The sequence below is a fragment of the Trichomonas vaginalis genome, chromosome VI (genome assembly GCF_026262505.1).
Source record: "Trichomonas vaginalis G3 chromosome VI, whole genome shotgun sequence".
NCBI lineage: Eukaryota > Parabasalia > Trichomonadida > Trichomonadidae > Trichomonas > Trichomonas vaginalis.
Genome location: NC_067208.1, coordinates 4,309,839 through 4,336,375, shown reverse-complemented (window position 1 = coordinate 4,336,375; position 26,537 = coordinate 4,309,839). Strand labels below are relative to the sequence as shown.

At 33.9% G+C, this 26,537-nt stretch overlaps 8 protein-coding genes across 8 annotated transcripts; 2 read left to right on the top strand and 6 right to left on the bottom strand.

Moving 5' to 3' along the window:
• Positions 1–12,573: 12,573 nt before the first annotated feature.
• Positions 12,574–13,671, bottom strand: TVAGG3_0803760 (RNA polymerase II transcription regulator recruiting protein; the record flags this gene model as incomplete). Its single annotated transcript, XM_001320273.2, has 1 exon — positions 12,574–13,359. The coding sequence occupies one exon, from the start codon at positions 13,357–13,359 to the stop codon at positions 12,574–12,576; it is 786 nt and encodes a 261-aa protein (XP_001320308.1).
• A 637-nt stretch (positions 13,672–14,308) lies between these two features.
• On the top strand, positions 14,309–15,677 carry TVAGG3_0803750 (ATP-dependent RNA helicase DBP3 family; the record flags this gene model as incomplete). The annotated part of the gene is made up of 1 exon (XM_001320274.2): positions 14,347–15,621. One exon carries the CDS (start codon positions 14,347–14,349, stop codon positions 15,619–15,621), a length of 1,275 nt encoding a protein of 424 aa, XP_001320309.1.
• Positions 15,678–16,030: 353 nt separating this feature from the next.
• On the bottom strand, positions 16,031–18,497 carry TVAGG3_0803740 (uncharacterized protein; the record flags this gene model as incomplete). Its single annotated transcript, XM_001320275.1, has 1 exon — positions 16,103–18,490. One exon carries the CDS (start codon positions 18,488–18,490, stop codon positions 16,103–16,105), a length of 2,388 nt encoding a protein of 795 aa, XP_001320310.1.
• A 209-nt stretch (positions 18,498–18,706) lies between these two features.
• On the bottom strand, positions 18,707–20,154 carry TVAGG3_0803730 (DDB1- and CUL4-associateD factor 13 family; the record flags this gene model as incomplete). Its single annotated transcript, XM_001320276.1, has 1 exon — positions 18,758–20,134. The coding sequence occupies one exon, from the start codon at positions 20,132–20,134 to the stop codon at positions 18,758–18,760; it is 1,377 nt and encodes a 458-aa protein (XP_001320311.1).
• Positions 20,155–20,656: 502 nt separating this feature from the next.
• On the bottom strand, positions 20,657–21,858 carry TVAGG3_0803720 (histone acetyltransferase protein; the record flags this gene model as incomplete). Its single annotated transcript, XM_001320277.2, has 1 exon — positions 20,657–21,844. One exon carries the CDS (start codon positions 21,842–21,844, stop codon positions 20,657–20,659), a length of 1,188 nt encoding a protein of 395 aa, XP_001320312.1.
• Positions 21,859–21,885: 27 nt separating this feature from the next.
• On the top strand, positions 21,886–22,771 carry TVAGG3_0803710 (uncharacterized protein; the record flags this gene model as incomplete). Its single annotated transcript, XM_001320278.1, has 1 exon — positions 21,888–22,730. The coding sequence occupies one exon, from the start codon at positions 21,888–21,890 to the stop codon at positions 22,728–22,730; it is 843 nt and encodes a 280-aa protein (XP_001320313.1).
• A 133-nt stretch (positions 22,772–22,904) lies between these two features.
• TVAGG3_0803700 (NEDD8 transferase protein) lies at positions 22,905–23,542 on the bottom strand (the record flags this gene model as incomplete). Its single annotated transcript, XM_001320279.1, has 1 exon — positions 23,010–23,537. The coding sequence occupies one exon, from the start codon at positions 23,535–23,537 to the stop codon at positions 23,010–23,012; it is 528 nt and encodes a 175-aa protein (XP_001320314.1).
• A 388-nt stretch (positions 23,543–23,930) lies between these two features.
• Positions 23,931–26,330, bottom strand: TVAGG3_0803690 (protein kinase protein; the record flags this gene model as incomplete). The annotated part of the gene is made up of 1 exon (XM_001320280.1): positions 23,935–26,280. One exon carries the CDS (start codon positions 26,278–26,280, stop codon positions 23,935–23,937), a length of 2,346 nt encoding a protein of 781 aa, XP_001320315.1.
• Between the last annotated feature and the right edge of the window lie 207 nt (positions 26,331–26,537).

The window sequence follows — 26,537 nt, the reverse complement described above, 5'->3', positions numbered from 1 at the left end:
TATATTATCAAAAACTTATGTAATCATTAAGAAATGGTTTTCTTTAAAGTCTGTTGTTTTAAACTTGATGAACCCATTTATTGATGTGTCGTTAATATTCGCTCGTAAAGTTTGAATGCAGTGTTTAGACATAAATTATTAATTTTAATAATTTTTTGATGAAATTGATATGAGAAGACCATTAAAAACCATAATCGTAAATAAAAATCAGATTTGATAAGTTAATGGTGATATCTCTGCAGATGGAATACTTACATAATCGATTTCTTCATCATTTGAATAAAACCAAAATTGATGGATATCGAGTTGAATTAATGTAAATTGAAATATTAGGATTCCTTTGCTGCAAATTTCAGTTCTTTTGAGCTACCTATTCATATGCAAGACGTGGCCATCCATATTAAGGATTGGTAAAAATGCGCAGTTGAACATATATGCCATTACATCTGAAGCATTATTTGTTGGGATTATTCTAGACTTATTGGTGAATATCTTTCAAAATTTAGGGAGACTTGTTAAAATAGATGAAATTTGAGTGTTAGATTCGCGAGCACCATAAAAATAGTCTTGGTCAACGTAAAATCATTATGAAGTTCCATAGGAATCATCGTAAATTCAAAACATATGTGAATTTATATTCGATTTCAAATGAAATGAAATACAAAAATGTGTTTCTCGAATAAAAAATTGTGACTTTCGGGTTCTAATATGTTGGGGGCGGTCGAATTAGTATAATATGTGACTGTTCGATTTTTGGATGAAACCAGGAAATGTGATATGTAGATCGTAGTTCGGAATTAAAAAACAAAAATTTATTTGTCGTGTTTCTGAAAAAATTATGTTTGTGACAGAGACTAGAGGTAATGGATAGAAGCCGGTGATAAAAATGCTTTTGATTTGATGAAATTAAGAGAAATTAAAAAGTATTCTAAAAATCGTTCGTTGCGTATTGATGTCACGAGCTATAGTTTGTTCTTTCGTGTTTCCGGTGAATTATATATTTTACTATTGATCATTGATCATAGTTAATATAAAACAAAGCTAAAACTTTTCGTCTTTGATGGAGAACGTGGAGGTTATTTAATTCGAACGGCTTGTTATGGTATGAACTAATTATCGAAATTCGCTCGACGGGGAAAACCATGACCACATGTGAACTGTATATATTGATAATGAAAAAAACAAAGAAATCATAATAAAACTTGTCCACTTTTCACTCGAAACTTTTAAAATTATCATTGTTCATTTGAAATAAATGATAATTTAACCACTTTTCCAGACGAAAAATGAATAATCCTTTAAATTTGGTATGTTTTCGGATCACTTACATACACCCAAATATAGATATTATATATATATTGATTCCTCATTTCTGATGCTTGAGATTAAGGTCGCAAAAAAAGTGCGGAAATTTAAAAACCGCAGTTTGAGTTACTTTCTGAGAGCTTGTTTGGTCAGAAAAATATTACATTGGGTGTAAACTTCTGACACTAAAATTTTTTTTGGTCCTTTCAAGTTTTTGACAATGTTCAAAAAGTATTACAGATCGTGGCTCTCAATTTCCTCTCAAAACGGCGGTTTTTTAAAAACGCTCGTTTTTTCCATCGACCTTTATATAACAATAAAAGACAAAAAGAAATAGTTATATAACAAGCAAAACAAAAAAAAAGCTTAGGTTTAAAATTTTGTGTTTGCTGAATGCTGTCAGGCATTGCGAGTAAATATCCAAGAAGGATAAATCCTATCATTAAAGGGAAAAAGATTCCGCTTTTTTTTTAATTCTATCTTTGAAATCATTTTAGTTATCAAACTTAATGTAATCATTAAGAAATGGTTTCTTGTAAAGGTCTGTTGTTTTAACTTGATGAACCCATTTATGATGTGTGTTAATATTCGCGCGTAAAGTTTGGTAATGCAGTGTTAAGACATAATATTTTAATTTTTATAATTTTTTGATGAAATTTGATATGAGAGACATTAAAAACCATAAATCGTGGAAATAAAAATCAGAATTTTTGATAAGTTAAATGGTGATATCTCTCAGACTTGATACTAATAAATCGATTTTCTTCATCATTTTGAATAAAAAACAAAATGATGGATATCGAGTGAATTAATTGTAATGAAATATTAGAATATCCTTTGCTCAAATTCAGTTCTTTTTGAGCTACTATCATATGCAAAAGGACGTGGCCATCCATATAAGGATTGGTAAAGAATGCGCAGTGAACATATATGCATACATTGAAGCATTATTGTTGTATATCCTAGACTTTTGGTGAATATCTTTCAAAATGATTAGGAGACTTGTAAAATATGGATGAAATTTGAGTGTTAGATTCGCGAGCACCATTAAAAATAGTCTTGGCACGTAAGAAATCATTATGAAGTTTCCATAGAATCAATCGTAAATTTTCCAAACATATGTGAATTATATTCGATTTCAAAATGAAATAATACAATATGTGTTTTCTCTAATAAAAAATCTTACTCTCGGGTTCTAAATATGTTTGGGGGCGGTCGAATTAGGTAAATATGTGACTGTTTCCGATTTTTGGATGACAAACCAGAATGTGATATGTAGTGATTCGTTAGTTCGGAATTAAAACAAAAATTTATTTGTCGTGTTTACTGAAAAAATTATGTTTGTGACAGAGATAGAGGTAATGGATAAAGCCGGTGATTAAAAATGGCTTTTTGATTGATTGAATTAAGAAAGAAATTAAAAAAGTATTCTAAATCGTTCGTTGCGTATGATTCACGAGCTTATAGTTTGTTCTTCGTGTCCGGTGAATTCATATATACTATTGTATTCATTGATATAGTTAATTATAACAAAGAAAAACTTTTCGTCTTTTGATGAGAAACGTGGAGGTTATAATTCGAAAAACTGCTTGTTATGTATGAAAACTATTATCAAATCGCTCGACGGGATAAACACCATGACCATGTGAACTGTATATGATTTGATAAATGAAAAAAAAAAAAGGAAATCATAATAAATTGTCCACTTTTTCACTCAAACTTTTAAAATTATCATTGTCCATTTGACAATTAATGATAATTTTAATTCACTTTTCCAGACGAAAATAATAATTCCTTTAAAATTTGGTATTTTTCGGATCACTTTACATACACCAAATAATATATATATATATATATATTGGGATCCTCATTTTCTGATGACTTTGAATAAGGTTCGCAAAAAAAAAGTTGCGGAAATTAAAAACGCAGTTGAGTACTTTTCTGGGAGTCTTGTTTGTCCAGAAAATATACATTTGTAAACTTTCTGACACTTAAAAATTTTTTGTGGGTCCTTTCAAAGTTTTTGACAATGTCAAAAAAGTATACATCCGTGCTCTCAATTTTTCCTCCGTCAAAACGGCGGTTTTTAAAAAACGCCGTTGGTCAATCGACCTATATAACAAAATAAAAGACAAAAAGAAATTATTTATATAAACAAGCAACAAAAAAAAGTTAGAAGTAAAATTTTGTTCTGAATTGCTGTCAGCATTTGCGAGTTAAATATCCAAGAAGGATTAAATCCTATCATTAAAGGAAAAGATTCCGCTAATTCTATCTTTTGAAATCATATTATTATCAAAACTTAATGTAATCATTAAAGAAATGGTTTCTTGTAAAAAAGGTCTGTGTTTTAAAAACTTGGATGAAAACCCATCTTATTGATGTGTCGTTAATATTCGCTCGTAAAGTTTGGAATTGCAGTGTTAGACATTAATTATTAATTATAATTTTTTGATAAAATTTGATATGAGAACCATTAACCATAAATCGTAAAATAAAAATCAAGATTTTGATAAGTTAATGGTGATATCTCTCAAACTTTGATACTACATAATCGATTCTTCATCTATTTGGAATAAAAACAAAATTGATGGAATATCGAGTTGATTAATTGTAAATGAAATATTAGAATAATCCTTCTCAAATTCAGTGTCTTTGAGCTACTATCATATGCAAAAGACGTGGCCAATCCATATAAGGATTTGGTAGGAATGCGCAGTAATATATGCATACATCTGAAGCATTATTTGTTGGTATTATTCCTTAGACTTATTGCGTGAATATCTTTCAAAATTTGAGAGATTTGTTAAAATAGGATGAAATTTGAGTGTTTAGATTTCGCGAGCACCATAAAAATTAGTCTTGGTCACGTAAAGAAATCATTATGAAGTTCCATAGAATCCAATCGTAAAATTCAAACATATGTGAATTTATATTCGATTTCAAATGAAATAATAACAATATGTGTTTTCTCCGGAATAAAAATGTTACTCTCGGGTCTAATATGGTGGGGGCCGGTCGAAATTGTATAATAATGTGACTGTTCGATTTTGGATTGAAACCAGAATGTGATATGTAGTATCGTTAGTTCGCGAATTTAAAACAAAATTTATTTGTCGTGTTTCGGAAAAAAATTATGTTTGTGACAGAGACTAGAGGTAATGGATGAGAAGCCGGTGATAAAAATGGCTTTTGATTGATGAATTAAGGAGAAATTAAAAAAGTATTCTAAATCGTTCTTTGCGTATGATTCACGAGCTATAGTTTTGTTTCTTCGTGTCCGTGAGATTCATATATACTTATTGTATTCATTGATCATAGTTAATATTAACAAAGAAAACTTTTCGTCTTTGATGGAGAACGTTGGGAGGTATAATTCGAACTAGCTGTGTATGTATGAAACTATTATTTCAAATTCGCATCGACGGGATAACACCATGGACCCATGTGAACTGTATATATTGATAATGAAAAAAACAAAAGAAAATTCATAATGAAAATTGTCTCACTTTTCCGCGTCAAAACTATACAGGATTCTGACCGACCACTTAAATTTCTCAAATTTTTCCAACAATAAGGTTTTAATCTAAACAAATATGAGTCCTGATTTCAAGTGTGTGTGTACTGATGATCATCATATCATACACTTCTAAGGGGTTGCTGTAAGGTATCACTGGTATCAATCATTTTTTTTAGGTAAATCGGATTTTCCGGTTTTCTGATTTTATATTTCAAAACTTCTATATTCACATGATTTTACAGATACTCCATGATTCATGGTTTGAATATGTCGAGTGTAAGTATATTGATGTCCAGAGTTAAAAACTATTGTTTTATATTTTTTAGTATTAAAAATTGTCAAAACACTCATACTGATCTATTGTAATTTGTTTTAGAAAATTCAATGGGAATCTTTCGCCATTTAAATATGCTTAGATTAGCAATGTTTCATCAATATAATACCTTAAAGTACTCTTTCTGCCTCTATGCTATATTAATCAATAAAACCCAGTGGTCATTCGCATAGAAATATCTCAATTCTATCAGTTTTGAGCGCCGTATCAAAAAATTAAAAATATTATGAAATTGATTTAAATTTTTTAAAAAGATAAATTCTATGGAATTAGTTAAAACAATAAAAAAAGTTGATTTTAAATAAATTAGTTTCATTTCCTTTAGATCTTCTTTCTTTTGGGTGTTCCGGTGATCTGTTGAATCTTTGAATCATCGTCAGAGAAGTAGATTGTTTTCCTTTTCTCTCTTGTTCTGCATTCTCTTCAATAATTGTCTTCACCTTTCTTCTCTCCTCTTCTTCTTGCTTATCTTTCTTCCTCTTCTTCATCATCAACTTCGTCCTCTGGCTCTTGTGGCTCTTCTTCTACGACCTTCTTTTCTTCTATTGGCTTGGCTGCCTTTGGCTTCTCTTCTTTCAGCTGGTTTGGCCTCTTCTGCGGTTTTGATTCTTCAGATGCAGGCTGTTGGCCTCTTCTGTGACAAGGTTTGGCTGTCTTCAGCTGGTTTAGATTCTTCTTCCTTAGCCTGTTTTCCCTTTCTTTGGCTTTGTTTTGGCTTTTCTTCAGATCTCATTCCTTCTTTTGGTTCTTCTTTGCCTCTTCCTTGGCTCTTTCTTCCTTAGGTTCTTCTCAGGTTGGCTGGTCCTTCTTCCTTTTCTTTGGTTTGGCCTTTTCTGGACAACTTCTGGAGTATCAAACAATTGTATCGTTGTAAGGGGCTTGTGAAGGCTTATCGACTGCAACATCTTCAGCAGCTAATAATGATCTGTCAAGGAAGAGAGAAAGGAAAACAGGAACATGGTCAGAGAAATCGCCAGTTTCCATTTGCGCAGTCGTTGACAAGCTCATCTTTGTAGTTGGGCGTTATCCATTGATGAAGTATTCGAGACGCCATCCATTGCCCTTGGCCTTGGCTTTGGCCTCTGTATGTATAGAAGGAGAAATTCCTCTTATCTGGGTATCTCTTCGGAAGATATCTGTGTATCCGCTCTCAAGGAACTTGTGGAACTACTCTCTTTTTGTGGAGTGTAGCCTGCTCGTCTATCTTTGCCCTTTGGATCGAAAATGTCGATTTCTCATTGAGCAACGTTAAGATCTCCTGTCCCAAATTGACTGCCTTTTCTTGCTGAGCCTCATCGAATATTCCCTTAAGGTGGGGATTCCATGTTCGATCTTGTATGTAAGCTTTCTAATTTTCTGGCCGGCGTTTGGAACGTAAGAATTTATCAAATAGAAGTTAAGAACTCCATTGGGATGAGCGGACCCTCATCGTCCGGAAAACTCTCCTTAACAGAAATGGGTTTGATCTTTGTGTAGATAGCAGTACCGTGGAAGCCTGGTTTGTTGCAATCGAAGAATAGCCCATGGTAATCCATCAAGAAAGGAAGGCGCCAATATTCGGCTGACTTGTCTCGTGCATTTTTGTTTCTGGATGCAGAATAAACATCAGGTTTTTTGAAGCTAGATGCCCAGTCATGAAGACCCTTTCCCAAGGCAGCTCTGAGTGATGCAGCATTAATTGTGCTGGATCTCAAAGGTGGAGCCAGGCATCTGTCTGAGTAGTACTCATTGGATGAAGTGAAAAAAGTTGACAATATATTATGAAAATAGGAAAGTGAGTAATTCGTTCTGGAAATGGAAATATCGGTTCTGTGTGCATTTTGGTAGGCCGTTTTGATGGATTCGATTAAATGTTATGCATCAAAACGATTACAAAATTCATTTAGTCAAATAAAATTGATTTTGTTTACAAGAAAAAATGTAACACAATACTGGTTTATACGAATAAAGCAAATTAAATTATTCCATTTGGATTTTCACATAAAAAAATGTGACAAACGGAGAAAAAAAAATTCCAAAATTATGAAATTTAGATAAAGATTTTGAATCTAGAGGCTAATTAAGAGTCTTTTGGCACCAATTCATTAGGAGTACATTATGTGATTTCGCCAAACTACTGAAGACACTCACCACCAAAAACAATATTGTAGAAAATATCGAAAAATATAACATGATTGATAGGATTCAATTAATCTGTCGCAAATATTGATTTCCACTATTTACTTCGAGATGGCCGATTAGAAGTATTTGAAGATAATGATTTATTAGATATTCTAATGCAAAGCACGAACTCATCAAAAGCAAAGCAACAAGCACCAAAAAGAAATTAGAAGAAAAAACACAAACGACATTTAATGTGACTTCCACGGATTTTGCTGTCCTCAGCTTCTAAGCAATTCGCTACAAAATTAATCCACAGATTTAGATGTAAACACACAATTTTAATCTTACTTGAATGTCCGGTAAAGGTAAAAAGTAACAAAGAGCAAAAAATCAGTCAGACAAAGCAGCAGAATGGAAGAATTTACTGAAAATCAAGTTCGTTTTGAGAAACTATTCTGAATAGAGTTCAATAAATGAAGGTTATTATACGTATTTAAATCAAAGCCAAGGCCCTAGTGATAAAATAACAAAGAGATTTTTTATGATAAACGAGAAAGGATTTGGAGGAATTCTTGTTCAACTACGATAAATCCTTTTTTTAATGTCTCTGAACATCATATAGGAAACTCGCAGCATGGGTAGAGAACTTAATAGATGCCGGACTGAAGTTGTTTATACTAGTGAATCTACTTCTATGGACTCCATGGGTTGAATACGAATTTAAATTGAAGAAATCTTTGTTTGTAATTATTTAAGTTATGATATGTATTTCCTTGGCGACCCCGGATAATTTGCCAACTACCATGGTTATTTTTGAGTGTGATCCTCTCAAAAAAATCTATAGATGGTTCCAGAATTACAAACGACTGGTTATCCTTGATAAGAAGGTAATTACGGAGGGGAAAAAATAGGAGAAGGCAAACGAACAGAGATATAAAGATTTAATGCATGCATCGTAATTTTTCAATTGAAAAACAGAACTCTGGTCAAATAAATATAGATTAGAATGATGGGACCTAAAAAAAAGGGTGAGAACGTGTTGTTCTTTCTTAAGATTGATTTTTACGGAATTATTAGAGAGCAAAAAAATAAAAAATGTGTTGTTTTTATATCAATTTTTTCCTTTGTTTATATAAATAATATTGATCAAATTCAAATTTAAGGAATTTAATTATTTGAATCAAACTTCATAACTCCAAAGACCAGGGAAATAATATATCCAAAAAATGTTAACTTAACAATATTGGAGTTTCTTATATTTTCATCTTTTCCTTTCATTCTTAGAACTTTGGATTCAGGTTTGGCATTAAAGAAATTGAGCTGTAACATGAATGAAACAAATAATATTTTTAATATTATTCTTGATTGAATCAAATTAAAAGGGGACTATGTTTTACTCTACAAAGAGAAATATCTATTTATCTCTAAAAGCACACCTTTCAGATTTCACATTTTGAAATAAATATTTTTTATTCATTTTACAATTTGAGATTTTGATGTTTCAAATCTTCAGAAAATCTATTTTACCGGTTAAATATCGTGCTTCAAAATTGTTACTTGGAAATAAAATAAAATTAGACTTCTGAAAAAAAAAAAAAAAAAGGTAGATGGGGCTTCCAGGCACTTGTCGCCTTCTAGCCCTGAAGATGTTTTAGTAATAAATGAAGTTTATATTTGGAGGCTTCCAGGCCTTCGCCCTCTAGCCCATAAAATAGTAAAATTTTTCAAGAATTGTTAGTTTCTGGGCGAAAACATATTTATGTGTCACTTTTCACAAATTATATATGTTTTCATGTTTTGTCACTTTTCTGTCACTTTTCGGGGAAAAACATTTTTATTATATATAAAATGAATTTTACAAAACCACCGTTACCGTTCTTTGGAAATAAGAGTAGATGTAAAGATATTATATTGAGGAAACTTAAGAAACTACCGAATGGTCTAACATTTGTAGATTTGTTCGGTGGAAGTTTCTATATATCCCATTTGTGCCATATAATATTCCCAGACTCAAAGATTATAGCAATGATTCGACAACTATATGGACCGTCTCAAACATATCCAGACACAAACAATATATTGAAGAGTTAAAAGAAAAGATTCAGATAGGTAAGATGGAACGTATACCATTAGATAAGAAAAATATTGTGAGAGAGGTTTTGAAAAAAGCAGAATATATAGACTGGGATAGTATATCTGCTAGACTATTATATAGTGGTTCTATAAGAGTTCATGACATTGAAACACTTATGTCAAAAGTTTTATATCTTAACTATACAAATGTTTTCAAAGAGGACATAGAAAAATATATTGAGGGTATAGAGTTTGTGAGATGTCATTGGACAGATTTGTATGAAAAATATAAAGACAAGGAAAATGTTTTTCTATAGTGGACCCGCCGTTCTATAACACATGGGATTTTCAATACCAAGTAGACTGGACTTTGAGAGACTCTTTAGAAACTTTAGACGTTTTACATAACCATCCATGCTTTTACTTTACATCCGATAAAAGTGGTTTGGAAACCGTTATGAGATGGTTAGAGGACATACATGACTATGAGTTTATATATGACAAGATAGAATATGAGAGAGGTCCTATAAACTGGAGAAAGTGTCATAACAAAGGAATTTTATTAGTAAGTAAATGTGGTTTGAAATCGGACACTTGTTTTAGGTTTTTTCCATTGTGTCATTTATTTTCTTTGACGTGGCAGAAAAGTACAGAGAATATGAAGATGAACCAATGCCTGCAAATGTCCAGTATATGTACTCGTAAGAGATATTTTTATCTAATATTAAATGGACGCACAGAACTTAGCGAATGCACAGCAACCTGGACAAACAAACCCAGAGAATATTCCAAATGAAGTTAGAATACAAACTTCAATGGCAAACTATGGTCAAGTGCCAACAGATGTACAAATGCAAACTGCCATGTCAAATGACGCTGCGTTAGGTTTGCCACCATGGTATGCAAATATGAGAATGGAAAGAGTTTTATACAAACCCTGAAGTGGGATATAAACAACTTATTGCAGATGACGCGAACACAGGAGTGACCCAGAATATGTTTTCTACCAGAGGAGAAACAGAATGTATGAGCTCCAGTTAAAGAATGCTATGGAACTCAACAGGAAACGAAAGACTAGGCGGACATTAGATTTTTACATATAGTAAAATGGGTTTCTCAGTAGTATTGGAAACTTCTTTCGAAAATTGGAAGAGGTATATGGAATGGAAAAAAACCGTAGGAAGAGGAATTGGAACGGAGTCAAAAATATTGGTAAAAGAGTAGGTCAGTTCGTTGGTATTATACCTAAAGACCCTGAACCAGAAGAGCAAGCTCCTGTTATACAACAGCCTGAACCTGCACCACAGTCTAGTTGGCAACCAAATCCAACACCTCAACCGTATTAAAAAATTATATTTTACCGTTCGATAGTAGTTGTATATGAAACTAAGTTCTAAGTAAAACGCATGGTATAATGGAATTATTTCTTTTCTTTCCATCTGGTAGTAAATCTTTTCTTCCATCTGTAGTAAACCATACTTGAAAGTCTGAAATACTTCCACTTGGTGGTTCGTATAACTTTGTAGGTTTTTCGTAAAAGTCATTTGCCAAGCATAAAAAAGAGTTTTTGGCGCCAGAAAATGAAGCATGAACAATAATAGCATCTTGGTCGAAAACATTTTCATATGTTCCATTAGGGTTTTCGACTTCATAAAAGTCTGGGTGTACTGGATATGCTGCAGGCTGATTTAACATCCTCATAAATCTATACCATGCCAAGTTGTTATATTTTGTAGAAATATAAACGTTTTCTCCAAGGTCTTCTATTCTATTGATTTTAACAGTTGCATTTTTCCTGTCATAAATAATATCGAGATGGTATTCCTTCGTCAATGTTATACTGTTTTGCATATTCGATATAGATATCGTTTATTTTTTCTTGAAAAGCTTGAAGAGTTGTTTCTAATTTACAAGCAAACTAACTTGTAAAAGTTTTCCTGTTTCAAATTTCTCAACATACGTTTTTCTTTGTTATAGTATCGAACTTCAAAAACCGACCGTAAATGGGAAACCATGTATGGCTTCTGAAATGAACTTCATTCTACGAAAGCCAATAGCTTTTGTGACAGATGGGTCTCTTAACCATCTTAATGGGTAGTCAAAACGATAGCCTTCATGCTTTACGGTCTCTGTCTCAAACTTTTGACCGACATTAGTAAAAAGTTCATCTAATGGTTTAGTTTCTGATGGTTCAGTATTATCTGTGATATTGTCTGTATCTGTATATAATTCGAGGATGTGTAATTTATTATGAAAATTGTCGCTAAAACTGATTTTTGATAAAAAAGATTTAAAAATTGAGTCATATTTTGATGAAATACTCTGAAATATGGATCTTTGATGTTTAATCTTTTTCTTTTTCGTTGTTGTTATGGGATGTTTAATGTCTCTTGGCGAAATACTATTTGTATCATTCATAAAAATAGTGAAAACTGGCTGAAATTGCATTGAATTTTTAATTTATTGTTATTCGAGATGCACCACTTAACTTATTTGTTATAAATAGACAAATTAATTTCTTTCGTATCAAAGAATGGCTTCACACAAACATTTTATTGTTTGAGAACATCAAACAGCATCTGCTTTAGTCAATGTGATGATTACTGTTCAATAAACAGTGAATCATAATCATTCGAAAATAAGAATATGTATATACATGATGAATCCCGACAATTCGCTTTGATTCTCTTTTGTTAGTCGAAATCATCAGAAACTTCGTTCCAACGTTAACAAATGCGAATGAATTCTTTTTAATATGAGCATCCTGATAATTTGGTTCTACTCTCTATCTGTGGAAGATGATTTGTTTGCATCTGCATAAATAGATTCATAGGGAAACAATAATTCGTATCGTTTGCTGTAAAATTATTCACCTTCATTTTTACGGTCGTAACAATTTATTATATTCTTGCTGAGTTTTGCCTAAATCGATTTTTAAAAGATTGTTTGAAATCGCAGTGGTTGGAGTTAGAAATCTAAACAATTGTTTTATGAAAATAGGGTTTTTATTGCTCATTTGATGTATATGATGAAAACAAATATAATTCTGATTAATCTGATTGCATGATTCACTTACGATAGGCAACAATAATTAAACCAGTTTTTGAGAGTTACAAGGTAAATCAATTAAATGTCATATATTTCACTTATCAATCCATAAGAGAAATAGTAAAAATTATCAAAAAATTAGATTGTATTATTTTCAAAAATAAAACATTATCAATTTACAATCATGAAATTACCAAACAGTAGTATCATACAAGGTCTCTGGATCAATGCACGAAGACTCTTGAGCGAAATGGAGAGGATCATTATCCTTTTCTAGTACTAAGTCGATATCAAATTTATCTAAGAATATCGTCTGAGATTGCTGATTTGGAATACTATTAATCTGTGGGATCGGGTATAGCGGCTTTTCGTTTTTCAGTTCTTTTTCTTTCTCTTCTTCAGCGCGCTTCATCTGAATATATCGATATCTGCATTGAAAGTCTGTCCTGTTGCCCAGAGCAGAACTGATTTTTGTCCATGCGTGATTTCCAAATTGTTTTATGGATTGGAGTAATTTTTCTTCTTCCTCTTCAGTCCAATCAGCTTTAGATATTTTTGGATCAAGTGCTCTGACCCATCTTTGGTTGCACTGACACTTTGTTCTTCCCGACCCAACGTATTCAGAGACAGCTGCCCAATTTGAGAGGCCAAACTTGTAGACACCCATTAGTAAGCGGTTGTCCTCGTTTTTTGTCCATTGGTGAGTCTTCTTCCTCTCGCCGTAATGAGGTACTTCATCTCCAATCTGAGGAGGAATTGGCTCATTCTCGGTATTAAGGACATCTGAGACCTTCTTGCACGCATCCATAAAGCATCTGATTGGAATACTAGGTGCTTTAATTTCTTCGAATTTTATTTCCTTATTTACAAGCTTCATAACCATTTCGGCAGTAGTGTCCAGCATTTCTTTTGTGACTGTTCTGTTATTCTCATAAATAATGGATTGGGCGATATCAAGGAAAGGAAAACCCAGCATGCAATTGATGAAAACAAATTGAATTAAACCGATTTATTTTGAGATAAGAAATAAAACACAGAAAACAATCGCTAATAAAAAAGAAATCAAATAACTGAAAAATGTTAAAATGAATTTCTTTTCAATTTATGGTCAGCAAAAAAGTGGAACTTTTGATAGTAAGATACTCAAAAAAATGCAAGTCTAAATTGAAATTAGTATAATATAGCGTATCTTTATAAATATTATAGCATTTTTATTGAATAAAAATTGAAAAATACCGTAAAAAGTATCAGATATTAAAGCTAATAATGCATAGATAAAAACTTCCGTCAGAAGCTTTTCAAAATTTGCTTTTCAAATTTGAAATGATTACAAGGTCAACATTTCAGCAAAGCCTTTAGTAGAATGACAAGCTGTTGACCATTTAAATGTAAGTTATTAAAATAAAGCTTTAAAATGAAGATAATAAAATTGAATATGATTGAATCAATAGATGCATGGTTATTATAGCTCATGAGTATTTAATAGGTGAATGCAATAGCATAAGTCAAGGAAACAAGTAATACTTTCTCCTATTTATGTATGAAAATCGATATTCGGCATAACATTTGTAAAATGAATTGACTTATGGACATCAATGAATAGTGTCACTCCTCTTTTATCCCAAGGAATACATATTGTTCATACTTACCCCTTGCAAAATTTAATATTTTACAATAAGATTCCAAAAATGAAAGTATTTTAAAATCGGGCATGTGCGATATGTGTTGGAGCTCGAGTTTTACAAAAATCTATTTCAAGGAGGGGCCAATCTTCTTAGTGAAAATGGGAGTCTTACGAGCTAAAAAATTGACTTTAATTAGCCAGATATAATGTTACCTTTTAAGTTTAGATACAGATTTCATGTTAATCACTTCGACCGATTATACATATTTTGTTGATGACCGTTTGGTTTTTTGAAAGAGATTTGAGAAAATAAAGTATTGAAATCTGACACTTTTTTCGATGAACCGCGGCCGTGGAGGTAGAGGTAGAGGTAGACAATATCGTTCTTCATATCAGGGAAGGAATGCCCCTCAAGGCGAATCCGAAACCTTCGAAGCAAACTGGAATGAGCGCATCGATGATTTTGATCAAATGGAGTTGAAGCCATTATTATTAAGAGGTATTTACAACTATGGCTTCAGAGGTCCATCTGATATCCAATCACTTTCCATCAAACCTATCTTGATGAATCGCTGCGTCATTGCCCAGGCTCAATCTGGTACAGGTAAGACAGGTGCCTTTGCAATTGGCATTTTAAATAGAATAGATACTACGCAACCTACAACACAAGCCCTTGTTCTTGCACCAACAAGAGAACTTGCCACACAGATTTACTATTTCTTTGTTGAAATAGGCTCTAAGATGGCTGACCTCAAGGTTGAGCTTTTCAAGGGTGGTAACTCAGTTGCTGATGATCAGGCTAAAGCCCAGGAATGCCCACATATTGCAGTTTCCACACCAGGACGTGCACTTGATCTTATTTCCAAAGGTTATCTTCGCTGCGAGAATATTCAGATTGCTTGCATTGATGAAGCTGATGAAATGCTTGGCGAGGGCTTCATCTCCCAAATCAAAGAAATTTTCGAATATCTTAATAAGGACATTCAATTCCTTTTATTCTCCGCCACATTTCCAAAAGAAATCCTCAGCATCATAGACCAATTCATGAATGATCCAGTTAAAATTCTCGTCAAGGCCGAAATGCTTACACTTGAAGGTATTAAGCAGTTCTACGTAAATGTTGAAACCAGTGTTAACAAGTTTCCAACACTCCTCGATATTTACGGCTCCCTTTCTATCCAAAAGGCTGTCATTTTTGCAAACTCTAAGGAGACTGTAGAATACCTTCAGAAGAGCTTTGAAGCCAACGAATTCAATATTTCTGCTATCCATGGTGGTATGGAACAAGCAGAACGTGATAGAATTATGCATCAATTTAGAACAGGCAATACACGCGCTTTAGTCTCAACTGACCTTTTGGCTCGTGGTATTGATGTCCAGCAGATTACATTGGTCATTAACTTCGAATTGCCAAATACAGCTGAGAATTATCTCCATCGTATTGGTCGTTCTGGCAGATATGGTAGAAAGGGTATCGCTATCAACATCTGCGATGCAAGCGACATGATCAGAATCAAGGAGATTGAAAAAATATATCAAACACAAATCGCAGAATTACCAGCTGATATCGCTGATCTTGTTAAGGACGCTAACTCTCAATTTGACAAGAAATAAATTCGTCATGATATGACATCCATACAATAAAAAGATTTATCCACAAATTTCTTTCATTTGTTTATTCTTTTTTTAATTTCTTTTTTATATATTTAATTATTATATTTCACACAAAAATCATAACCCCGAGTCAATCCTTTTCTGAAACTTTAGTTCACCTTATGAATTTTTCATTTACGAAATTTTCCATGAAAAATCAGAAAATTAGCTTGTAATATTATTTATTTCACAGTATAGATGCTATTTTGAACAGGGGACAAAAAAGTATTGTACTGTCTTATGGAGAATTTTTACTTGACTACTCTCTTTACAATTTGTAAAGTTCTCAATTCATTTTGAAAATTGAATAGAATTACGGAAGAAAAAAAAACTACATATCACTCGTAAAGAATATATATGTATATTAAATACCTTATATTTACAAACAAACAAAATAAAACATAAAAAAAATTACTAATATAGATAATTGGAACATAAAAAATCATGTTCTTGGAGCAATTCTACTTGTATTTCTTCTAGGTCTTGTTACATGTTTTTCCCTCGGTGGAGGAATGATGTATCCATACTTCTCATACTCTTTTTCTATTTCAATTAATTTTGCTTTTGGTCTTTCAAGTTCTCTTTGCATTGCTTCGATCATTAGACCGATTTTCCTATCATTAAATCTCTTCATTGTCTCCTTTTCTCTTATGTATTTAGCCTGGATGTCTTCTTTTCGCCCTGCAGCTGTCTTTGGAATGGGTGGTCGATAAATTACGGAACCATCTGGTTTTTTTATGGTTATCTGTGCATTATAATTGCGCATTTCAACTTCATACTTAGCGTCGAGCTGCTGGAGTCTTATCTTTCCTTCTTCTTTCTCTTCTGCGATCTTTTGTTCCCAGCCATTTGTGATCATTTCGATGTTTCCTCTGGCATCATATAGTTTAACATCGAGCATCATCTTGTGGTCCACGTCTTGTGTATCTTCGCCACCTATTAACTCCAATGGATTCATAGGAGGATGCGATTCAATTTTCGGAACTTTTTCTTTTTCGTCTTCGTCATCCGAATCGCGTACCGAATATTTTAGGTTCAATTTCGGAACTTTTTCTTTTTCGTCTTCGTCATCCGAATCGCGTACCGAATATTTCGTAACGGCTTTCCGTTGCGGGGAAGCTGGAATATTGATGTTTGAAATAGCAGAAGAGGCTTTTTGGAAAGGTTGAAATGCTTGGTCGTTGAAATTGTAGTCATTGAGTGAAGCAAACACACTCTGCTTTTTTCTTGTTGGCGTATTTTTGGCGGCTGAGTAATTTTGGGTACTTTCCATGACGGAATCAGAATCATCACTTAAAGATGAGTTTACGGGGATCGGAAGAAGGAGTTCTCCACTATCCTGATCTTCCTTAGACGAATTGAGCTTGATTGGAGAAGCTGTGGCTGATGAAGAATCGGTTAAAGTAGGAAATTCGTATTCCTGGTCTTGTTTTGTTAAAGGAGCGACCATTTGACTCTTTCTGACTTCTTCAATAGTCAATCCTTTCTGTTTCAGGAACTCTTTGGCAACTGTTGGTATAACTAAATCGTCATCATCGTCATTTCCATCTAATAAGAAAGGAGGAAATGGATTATCGTATATTCCTTTTGATTCTCTCATTTTTCTTTGCGCTAAAGCTTCTTTTGCGCATGTTGGAACAACTAAATCATCATCGTCAGCGAAAGGATCGCCAAATGGACAATTATTTGGATTTCCTGCATTCTGCTTTTGTCGCTGCTCTCTAACTAACCTCGCAAGTTCAGAACCAATGGTGTTTGGCCTATTAAGTGCAGGAGATTCAGCCATCATTGGAGGGTTTGCATCCATTTCTGCATACACTTGGGCTGCTAGTATTTGTTTCTTCCTCGAAAGTACAGAACTTGTGGCAGCGGTCTCTTCAGATGGTGGTCGAACTGGAATCTTTCGTTTAGTATCACGAGGAGATATAACTATAGGAGGAGAGATAGGAATTCGTGACTTCTTTGGTATTTTCAATGGACTGTTCATCTGACTTAGATTATCTGGTTTCGGATCCAGATTATCTGATGACTTATTGACATTTTGATAGTATGTAGTAATAATAAATAAGTCAGATGGTGGATATATCGATAAACCAGATTCACGAGCATTTGATAAAAGTAAATTGATGAATTCTGGATTTTGAAGCATCACCTCAAATGTGGACTTAATGTCTTGGAAATCTAAGTTCTGAAAATGTACGAAATGCCCATTAAACTGTTGAGTATATTCTTGTATTTCATTTATTGAATTTATGTTTGATTTAAAATCTTGAACGTGATCGTCAAGGAATTTCTGGTTCTCCTGTTGAATTCCTATTGATTTTATACGAAGTTCAAATCGAATATCGTTACATATTTGAAGAATTGTCTCAATATTAGCTGTTCGTTCTTCTTTGATATCATCTAAAACTTTTGTGTAAACCCGTTTCAGCATGTCTTTATTGATTTTCGCGAAGGTTAAACAATAAACTATTACATTATCTTGAATAAAGACAGAAACACCTCCATATTCGAAGTCATCATCATTAATACACTTTTTAAACCGAGGATCTCCAACAATATCATTTGAAATTAATAAAAATGGATCCTCTGCTTTTCGAATTTTTAATTTATTAAGGCAAATTGAAATATCTGATATAAAAGGAAACTGTTTGTATAATTGGGACTTCTGTAATTTATATGAAACTTTATGATTCATTGCAATGAACTTCGAAATTTGAGTCATTTCTTTCTCGATTATCAATTCTTTACCTTCATGTCGTTGCCTTTTCACAAAGTCAATCAACTGTAGCTCATATGAACTAAAATCAAGATCTGAAGTAGAATTCATTTAGAAGTTATAAAAAAAAATTAATGAAATTTTTTCAATTTCGAATATAAAATAACACCTAACATTTCTCGAGATGAAATAAAATATAAAAATTAAGAACTCCGAAACTTCAAATTTTGAAGATTTTTGAAGTTGACCGGAATCAAGGTTATTTCAAATGATAACTCTTAAAAGCTGTTGGTTTAAAATAATAAATAAAATAAAAAATCTTTATCTCTATCAAAAAAAATGGTAAATAACATAAAATCAAAGTAAAAAGAAAAAGGCTTATTCTTCCTGTTCTTCTTGCTTTTGTTCTTCTCTTCCATCGTCGTCCACGATTCTTCCAATTCTCAATGGCTTTGGTTTCATTGATTCTGGATCCTTAGAATGGGCCATTCTTGCTAAAGCCTTTCTTGAAACAGCGTCCATTTGTTTGGCTCTTTCGTATCTCTGTCTGTGAAGTGTCTTTGGAAGGTTCTGTTTCTCAGCGATCATTTTAACTTCAGTAGAATGTCTCCATTTCTTGAGTAATCTTTCATTCATGTTTTGTGCCTCTTCTTCCTTCTTTGATCTGGCTGTAAGTACTTCATTGGCCTTAGTCTTGAAGAGTCTGATTGACATGTCTTCTGAACCAGTGATGACGAACTTAGAATCATGTGAAATGCAGCATGAAAATACTCTTTGCATACGTTTCGTATGGTAGCAGTCGAGGGACTTGATTTGGGACCAATCCCAGACGCGGACTGTTCTGTCGTAGCTGCCGGAAACGAATTCGTTTCCATTTGGAGAGAAATTGATGCATGTAACTGGTCCTAAATGATCTGTGAAAACTCTGATGGCGGATTCGGTCTTACGAACATCGAAAAGATAGCATGCGGAATCATCGTTTGCAACAACGAAGTAGAATGGCTTTTGTGGGTTCCAATCAACTGCATTTGATTTAGTCTTCATCGTAATTGTACGAGCAATTGTAGATGTACGTGTATCTGCGATGATGATGCTTCTGTCTTCTGCACAGGCGCAAATGAGGTTCTGTTCGTTTTGATTGAAAACGCTATCTGTAAATTGACGAATTTGAGAGCTGAATTTGAGGATCGGTTGGTTACGATGTGGTGACCAGAGCATAAGAGCTTCGCCTGCTGTAACAAATTGATCATTGGCATAAGAAAAGTCGATTGAGCTTAAATGTCCATGTGGTGATGTATAATCAAAGTGAACTTTATCATCGCTATCAGAATCAACTCTGAAACCGTAGATATGTGCGTTTGCGCTGACACCAAGTACTAATTCTGATTTGTGATCACTGCAAACATCATTAACGCAAGATCCAGCATGAAATGTGTGTAAGCATTCACGAGCAGAAAGGTCCCAGATGCGAATATCTCCATCAACGCTACCAGAAACTAATGTCGGGATATCTCCTTCACGATGATCTCTTGATAATGCTGTAATGGTATCAGAGTGACCCTCCAATGATCCAATAAATGGCTTGGAAAACATTTTCTTCATTTTGGCGGCTCTAACAGCACGAACGTATTCAATTTGTTGAGATAATGGGTGTAATTCAGGTGCAGTGTTCTTCAAGATCTTTAAGCCATCAGTTTTGGTTGCTCTGGCAAAATCTGCCTCACGGCGGGCAATGACTTGGACCTTTGGCTTCATTTTCTCAGATTTTGTCAAAAATTTTGAAGGTCAATCTCATTGTGTGATTGATTTTATAACATTCTGTAATATACATTATCAATTTTATTGAACTGTGAACATTACTAACTAAAAATTCTTCAATTTTGATATATTTTTGAAATTGGAAAATCTAATCAAATCGATAATCTAGGATTTTGTATAAAAATTTAATAGACATATTTATTATTAAAATGAATTGCCGCTTTAAAATCGCGATGAAATGCAGACTAACTTCCAAAAATTATTGAAAATTCATTTTTTCAACATTTTTTTCTAAGTATTGTTCTTCATTTTTATAAAAATGAAAAAATTTTGGAAACATATCTATCTATTTTTCGTCTTAATTCGACACATATGAGACTCTCACATCCCAATTTTCATTCAAATACGATAATCTAATTTTTATATGGAATAATTCTCAAGAGGAACTAACAAAGAAAGTTCAATTTAAGTTACCAAAAAATCTTAAAGTTACAGAAAAAATAAAAACATTATTTATGATTAAATAGGGTTATTCGGGAAACTCTCGAAGTAAAGTTGTCTAAATCTCGACATCAATTGGTTTGCAGCCGAAGAATAAATGGTACCTGGCTGGTTAAAAGCCTTACAATTGTCTGTAATTAAAGTAATATCCGCAGCAAACATTTCAGGTCGTTTATAGAAATCTGGGTATCTAATAAGTCTTTTACGCATTGTCCAAAAGTCCATTGGGTTTTTAATTGTATCGAAATAAGTTGGAGCAATATCTTCTGTAACTGGACGAATGAAAACGTATCCGAACTTAGGATCATTTTCTAATTCCGAAAGTATCGTAAGCATTTTATCGCGTTGTTGTTTCATTTTTTCTTCGTAGTTATCAAGTTTATCTGATTCAATAGGAGTCTGTTCATATCGGTCTTGTGTCATTTTCATCATTTCCGGTAAAGATATTGATGCAAATGAAGGTGCTTCTGGGAAACCTCTATAAGCGTTTTTGAGGCTAGCTGGAGGATCAATGAAGTGAGGTCCAATCATGTTCTCCACAAATCTGATCTGTTTGTTAATGACTCCTGGGAATGTCATGTAGTCAATGTCTTGGTGAATTGGACAATGCACAAGAGTAACGCCTTCGTAATCTTTAATACGGCCAATCCAGCGTTTTGGATTCATGTTAATTGCTTTGTCATTGAAACCTTGCTTCTTGAAGAAAATAACGGCATCATTATCTGCACATGCAATAATATCGTAAAATGGATAAACGAGAATTGATTTTTTGAGGTAGCTCATAACTAGACGACCATAACCACGTGCTTGAAACTGAGAATCGACAGCCAAGAAAACAACTTCTATAAATTGTTCAATTGGGAAAAGTCTAGAGCAGATTCCACCAGTTACTATACCTCTATGCAAGACTAAGACTGTTTCTGCATTGAAATCAAAAACAAGCCTTGTAATGTAACCAGCACCCATATTTGGAAGTTGCCTTGAGAAGAGGTTTTTTGCATCATTTAAGAATATTAGTAATTGGGGATGTACATCTGATTTATTCTTTGCGATTCTGAGTTGAGCATCTGGAAATCGGTCTGGAGGACGCTTAAATGGTTCAGGAGGAGTAAACAGACGTGATTGGTGTCGAAGACCAGGCTGGATGCGCAGGTTACTCACATAAGGTGGCCTGTTAAACCAGGCTGGCTTTCCTTCCCAATCCATATTATAATTCTCCTTTCCGTGTCACTTTTGTACCTATATATAAATGACTCAACGAGTTTCCTTAGAAACTCAGACTGAGCCACAGCTTCTTCCACAATATAAATCATCTTTTAGCAAAGTTACAACAGAGCCTATGGATGAAATTTCCGGAAAAGGACCGGTTTTGATCGATCAATATCAAGAAGTCATCAAAGACTACGTTTCAAAGCTGGACATGTCTCATTTATCGGCATACAGAAGAGAAATTTGTGAATGCATTCAGCTTCGCCAGCAGTTTCAAAATAAAGTTTACGGAAATACAGACGCTGATGTTGAAAAGCTCCCTGTTAGCATTTTTTCAGGTTTAACACCTTCACTAACAATTACATTTGATCAAGATGTGTTTTCAATCGTTTCAGCTTCAGGAGGACTCGAAATCACAGGAGATATTTCATCAGAGGGTCAATATTTAATATACGATATCAATAGAGGTGTATTACCTAAAACGTTATACGAAGCAGTTAAGAAATTAGGCCTTACATGGTATGATGGAGGCTTAATCTGTGAAGTCGTTGACAGACGAAGAAATATTGAGAAATTCAGACGCGTTCATTTGAAAGTAGACCAGTCTAGCTTAGAACCTATGTCAATTGAACGAGAACAAGAACTTTTGCTCTGCAGATATCCACTTTTGTGTCTAACTCCAGATTTACAGGTCACAAACTTCGCCAGAACAATTGCTGCAGATGCTGCACGATGGACAGCGCCTGAAGAACAAGAAGATGCTGCTAGAATTGCAGAATATGTTTATCCTGATAAATATATCGAAGCTGCGAAGCCACAACCAATCGAATCGACCGAAGAAACAAGAGCCAAGATCCTTAAATATCTTTCAGGATCCAAATAATTTATTTTTCATTTATTTTTGTTATATTTATAAATTTTCACTGATAATATTGTGTTTATTCATACAAATCAAGTATTTTTCCTTTTATAATTATGAATTTTTATGATTTTTATGAGATTTTTTCTCAAATTATTGATAAAGAAACAAAAACCGGAGAAGATTTGTATATAATTATCTTTTACAAACATATATATTGTATGTCAAGTTTGAAGGCTTAAATAAAATTATATTTTTCAAAATTTTCACTGAATTGTATGCCATTTTGTAGGGAATTATTAATCATATCGAGTTGTTATCATAGTTTGGTTCATAGTTTTCGAGTGGATCCATGTTGGTACAATATAAACAAACGTATTTATCGACATTTGTCTTGAAAAGGGCAAAATCGTTTATCATTTGTTGTGCTGCTTCTTTGTTTAATGGATCATTTGGTTCTGGTTCTGTGAACAAATATTGAATTCCAGCAATGAGGAAAGGAATTGAAACAGTAGGGTTATATGCTTCTCTAAGAATGCTTAAGCAAACAGAACCTTCTTCATCAATATTTGGATGGAAGATTTTTGTAAGACATTTTACCCTTGGCCTTTGGAAAGGAAATTCATCTGGAATTCTAAATTCAAAGTCAAACTGTCCAAGTTCCCAAAGTCCTGATTCAGGTTGAACTCGAACAATAAAATACTTCAAATAATTCGGATCTGGAAAGTGAACGTAAATGCTATGAAGCGTGTCAATATCTTCGAAATCTTTCATAAGTCTAAGTGTCGCAAAATCTGGTTTGTTTTGTCTTTGGCCAGATTGATAACTCATTTTTTCCCAAGAAAAAAATGAAACTTTTTTTGCATATACATTATCTTTCGTATCAAATTTATAATTTAATTATCTCTAATCATTCAAGTATATTTGTGAAATCTTTTTAATATGATTTTCAGCAAATACAAATTTGAGCTTTATATTACGTAATACAAAAATTAACAGGAACCAGGTTAGTTAATTCCACAAAAGATTAAACTCGATTTCATTTTTTTCTCAATTCATCATCAATATTCTCTCTTTGTTAGAGGTTCAAACACTGTCAAATATGTTCTCAGGAATCTATCAAATATGGTTGGTAAATTAATAAATATCAATGTTTTTTTTAATCAGAGACATTAAAAAATAAAAAAATAAAATAAAAAAAAAATCACAACAAAAGATATTAAAAAACTTATGATGTAATCCTAACCAACAAATTCTTAAGGCCTTGATCATGACTAATCGGAACAGCTCTTACAGCAGCCTGCAAGAGTGGCTTCAATTCCTTATGTTTCGAAGCGACCAAAATCATTCTTGCAGAAACAGTGATTGGACATCTCAAACCGTGTTCAATCATCTGCAAAAGATGTGCAGCTGTTGTTGGATGGTTGCATGCTGCAATTAAAACAGAAGTTCCGAATGGATCAGTGAAAGCTCTTGAAGCAATTCCGTCGATCAAATCAACAGGCAACTCAATTCCCTGGTTAGCAACAGCGATTGCAGTTACATAAGTTGCTTGTTTCAAGTTGTTGTTCGATGTACCAAGGAATGTTCTGATGATATCGACAGAGATCTCTTTGTATTGTTGCAAACCAACTAAACATCTCAAAACAGAAACAGACATCATCGGATCTTGCGACAAAAACTGTTTCTTAGCGATCTGAACAACAGTAGGAATCTCTTCATCTTTGCATCCTTTCTGTGCAATGCATTCCAATGCCAATTTGATGTGTTCTGCGTTAATTGCTGTTGCGAGAACTGTTGTTGCACATCCGTTCTTGCAAGCGCAAACAGACAAAGCTTCATCGAGTTTTTCATCACCTGTTGGCAACTGGTTCGCTATTTTAGTTGCACAAGCTGTTGGTATTGATGGCAACTCGCGTAATTCTTCACCAGCCTTCAATGACATCCTTGTGTTCAAGAAAGCGATCAAACCACGAATGAATAAGTCTACATCGCTGTCTTTGTGCTTGTGAATCATTGACCAACATGCGTCGATTTGTTCTTCAGGAACTCCTTCGTTTTCCATCATGGAAATGAACTCGCTGAAGTGGATTGAAGAACTATCGAGGCTGTTGAGATGTGTTTGAAGCTGTTGTGTGGCTAAATCGGCTTCTTCGCCACAGGAATCGATGTATTCCATTAATCTCTTGTGATCAGTACCTTCAAGATAGATTTCGCCGGTTCTAAATGTGCGAACAATCTCTGCAAATGATGGACGATTGATTGGATCACGTGCCCAGCAGCTTTTCATAAGATCTACAAATGCTTTCGGAGATCCTCTTGGAACTGCTGGCCTGGCGTCGTTCATTAACACTTGAGCAATGATCTGCGTAGCTTCTAGACCTCTGTAAGGAAGGTCGTGAGTTAAAACTTCCCACATGACAATCGCATATGCGTAAACATCGACTTTGGAGTTGTATTGGCCAGCGTTTTGGTCTGCCTGGGACACGTTAAGGAGTTCTGGGGCCATCCAGTGAGGTGTTCCGATGTTCATTGTCATGACTTGATTTTCTTCGGTTTGTTTGGAGAAACCAAAGTCACAGATCTTCGCGCGATTGTTCTTATCGATCAGGACATTCAGAGTTTTGAGGTCTCTGTGGATAATTGAGCGGGAATGGAGGAATCTCATTCCGCGAGCAATATCGAACAGAGCAATTGTCTGATCTGTAACGTCGAGTCTATGGTTTTGATGGATATCGTGGTAAAGAGAGCCTCCTGGCATCCATTCTGTGACAATTGAGAATGGAGCGAAATCTGTAGCACCGATGAATTTAAGAACTGTAGGATGGATGGCTGTTGCAAGAATAGCAAGTTCACGCTGGAAAGCTTGTAGTTTTGGACCTGTTAGCTTCTTGAATTTTAATTTTTTGATGGCGACGGCTTCTCCTGTTGGAAGATAGGTGCCACTGTAAACAACAGCGGAAACACCACTGCCAATCTCGTTGTCGGCTTGTAAATCTGTATGCTTGAGACGCCATGACTGATATGTAACAGGAATTGGGGAGAATACAGCTAACCCTGATTGTAATGAATCGTGGTCCTTATATGTAGCAAGGAATTGATCAATACTGTGAAGACGCTCAACGACGTACTCCTTTACAGCAGGATCTTGGTTTGGAACTTGCATAAATTGCTGGAAGGAAGCAGAAATAGCGCGAATATCAAGCAAGTGGAGTTGAAGCCATTGAGGGGCAGTGGAATTAAAGTATTGTGAGCCAACTTGATCGAGACAAGAAGTTTTTTCTTGCAAATCAGAAGTGAGTGTACATAAATCTGTTGGGATGTCGGATGTTGGATTTTCAAGAGCTGTTTGAGCCCATGTTTGTAACATATTTTGTTTGAAAAGGTCTGTGAATTCTTTATAAACATCGGAAATAAGGAATTTATATGTGTCAAACTGAACTCGGTTGAGAGGTGTTGCATCTGCTACTGAGGCAAAATGATCACAAAATTGCCTCAATTGGCTAACAGCAAATTGAAATTTTCTTCTATGAGCAACTGTTTGTTGTGCCAGAGACTCTAGAGACACGCACATATTTTGAAGCTGCCCAGCAGCTGCAGCTAAATTTGCTTGCTGCATTTCTCTCGAGTTTTGACACTTTTTGTAAATCTTATGTAAAAAGACCCGATGCATCAAGAGAAATCGGATAAAATGAAAATGTGTACAAGCCAACAAGTAAAAATTATGATTTCAGTTGCAAATCCTTCTCAAAAATGTTTTGATTTTTTTTTTCTTTGAGCTAATTAAGATTGAAGAACGGAGTTCAAAATAGTATGTTATGAACACACACG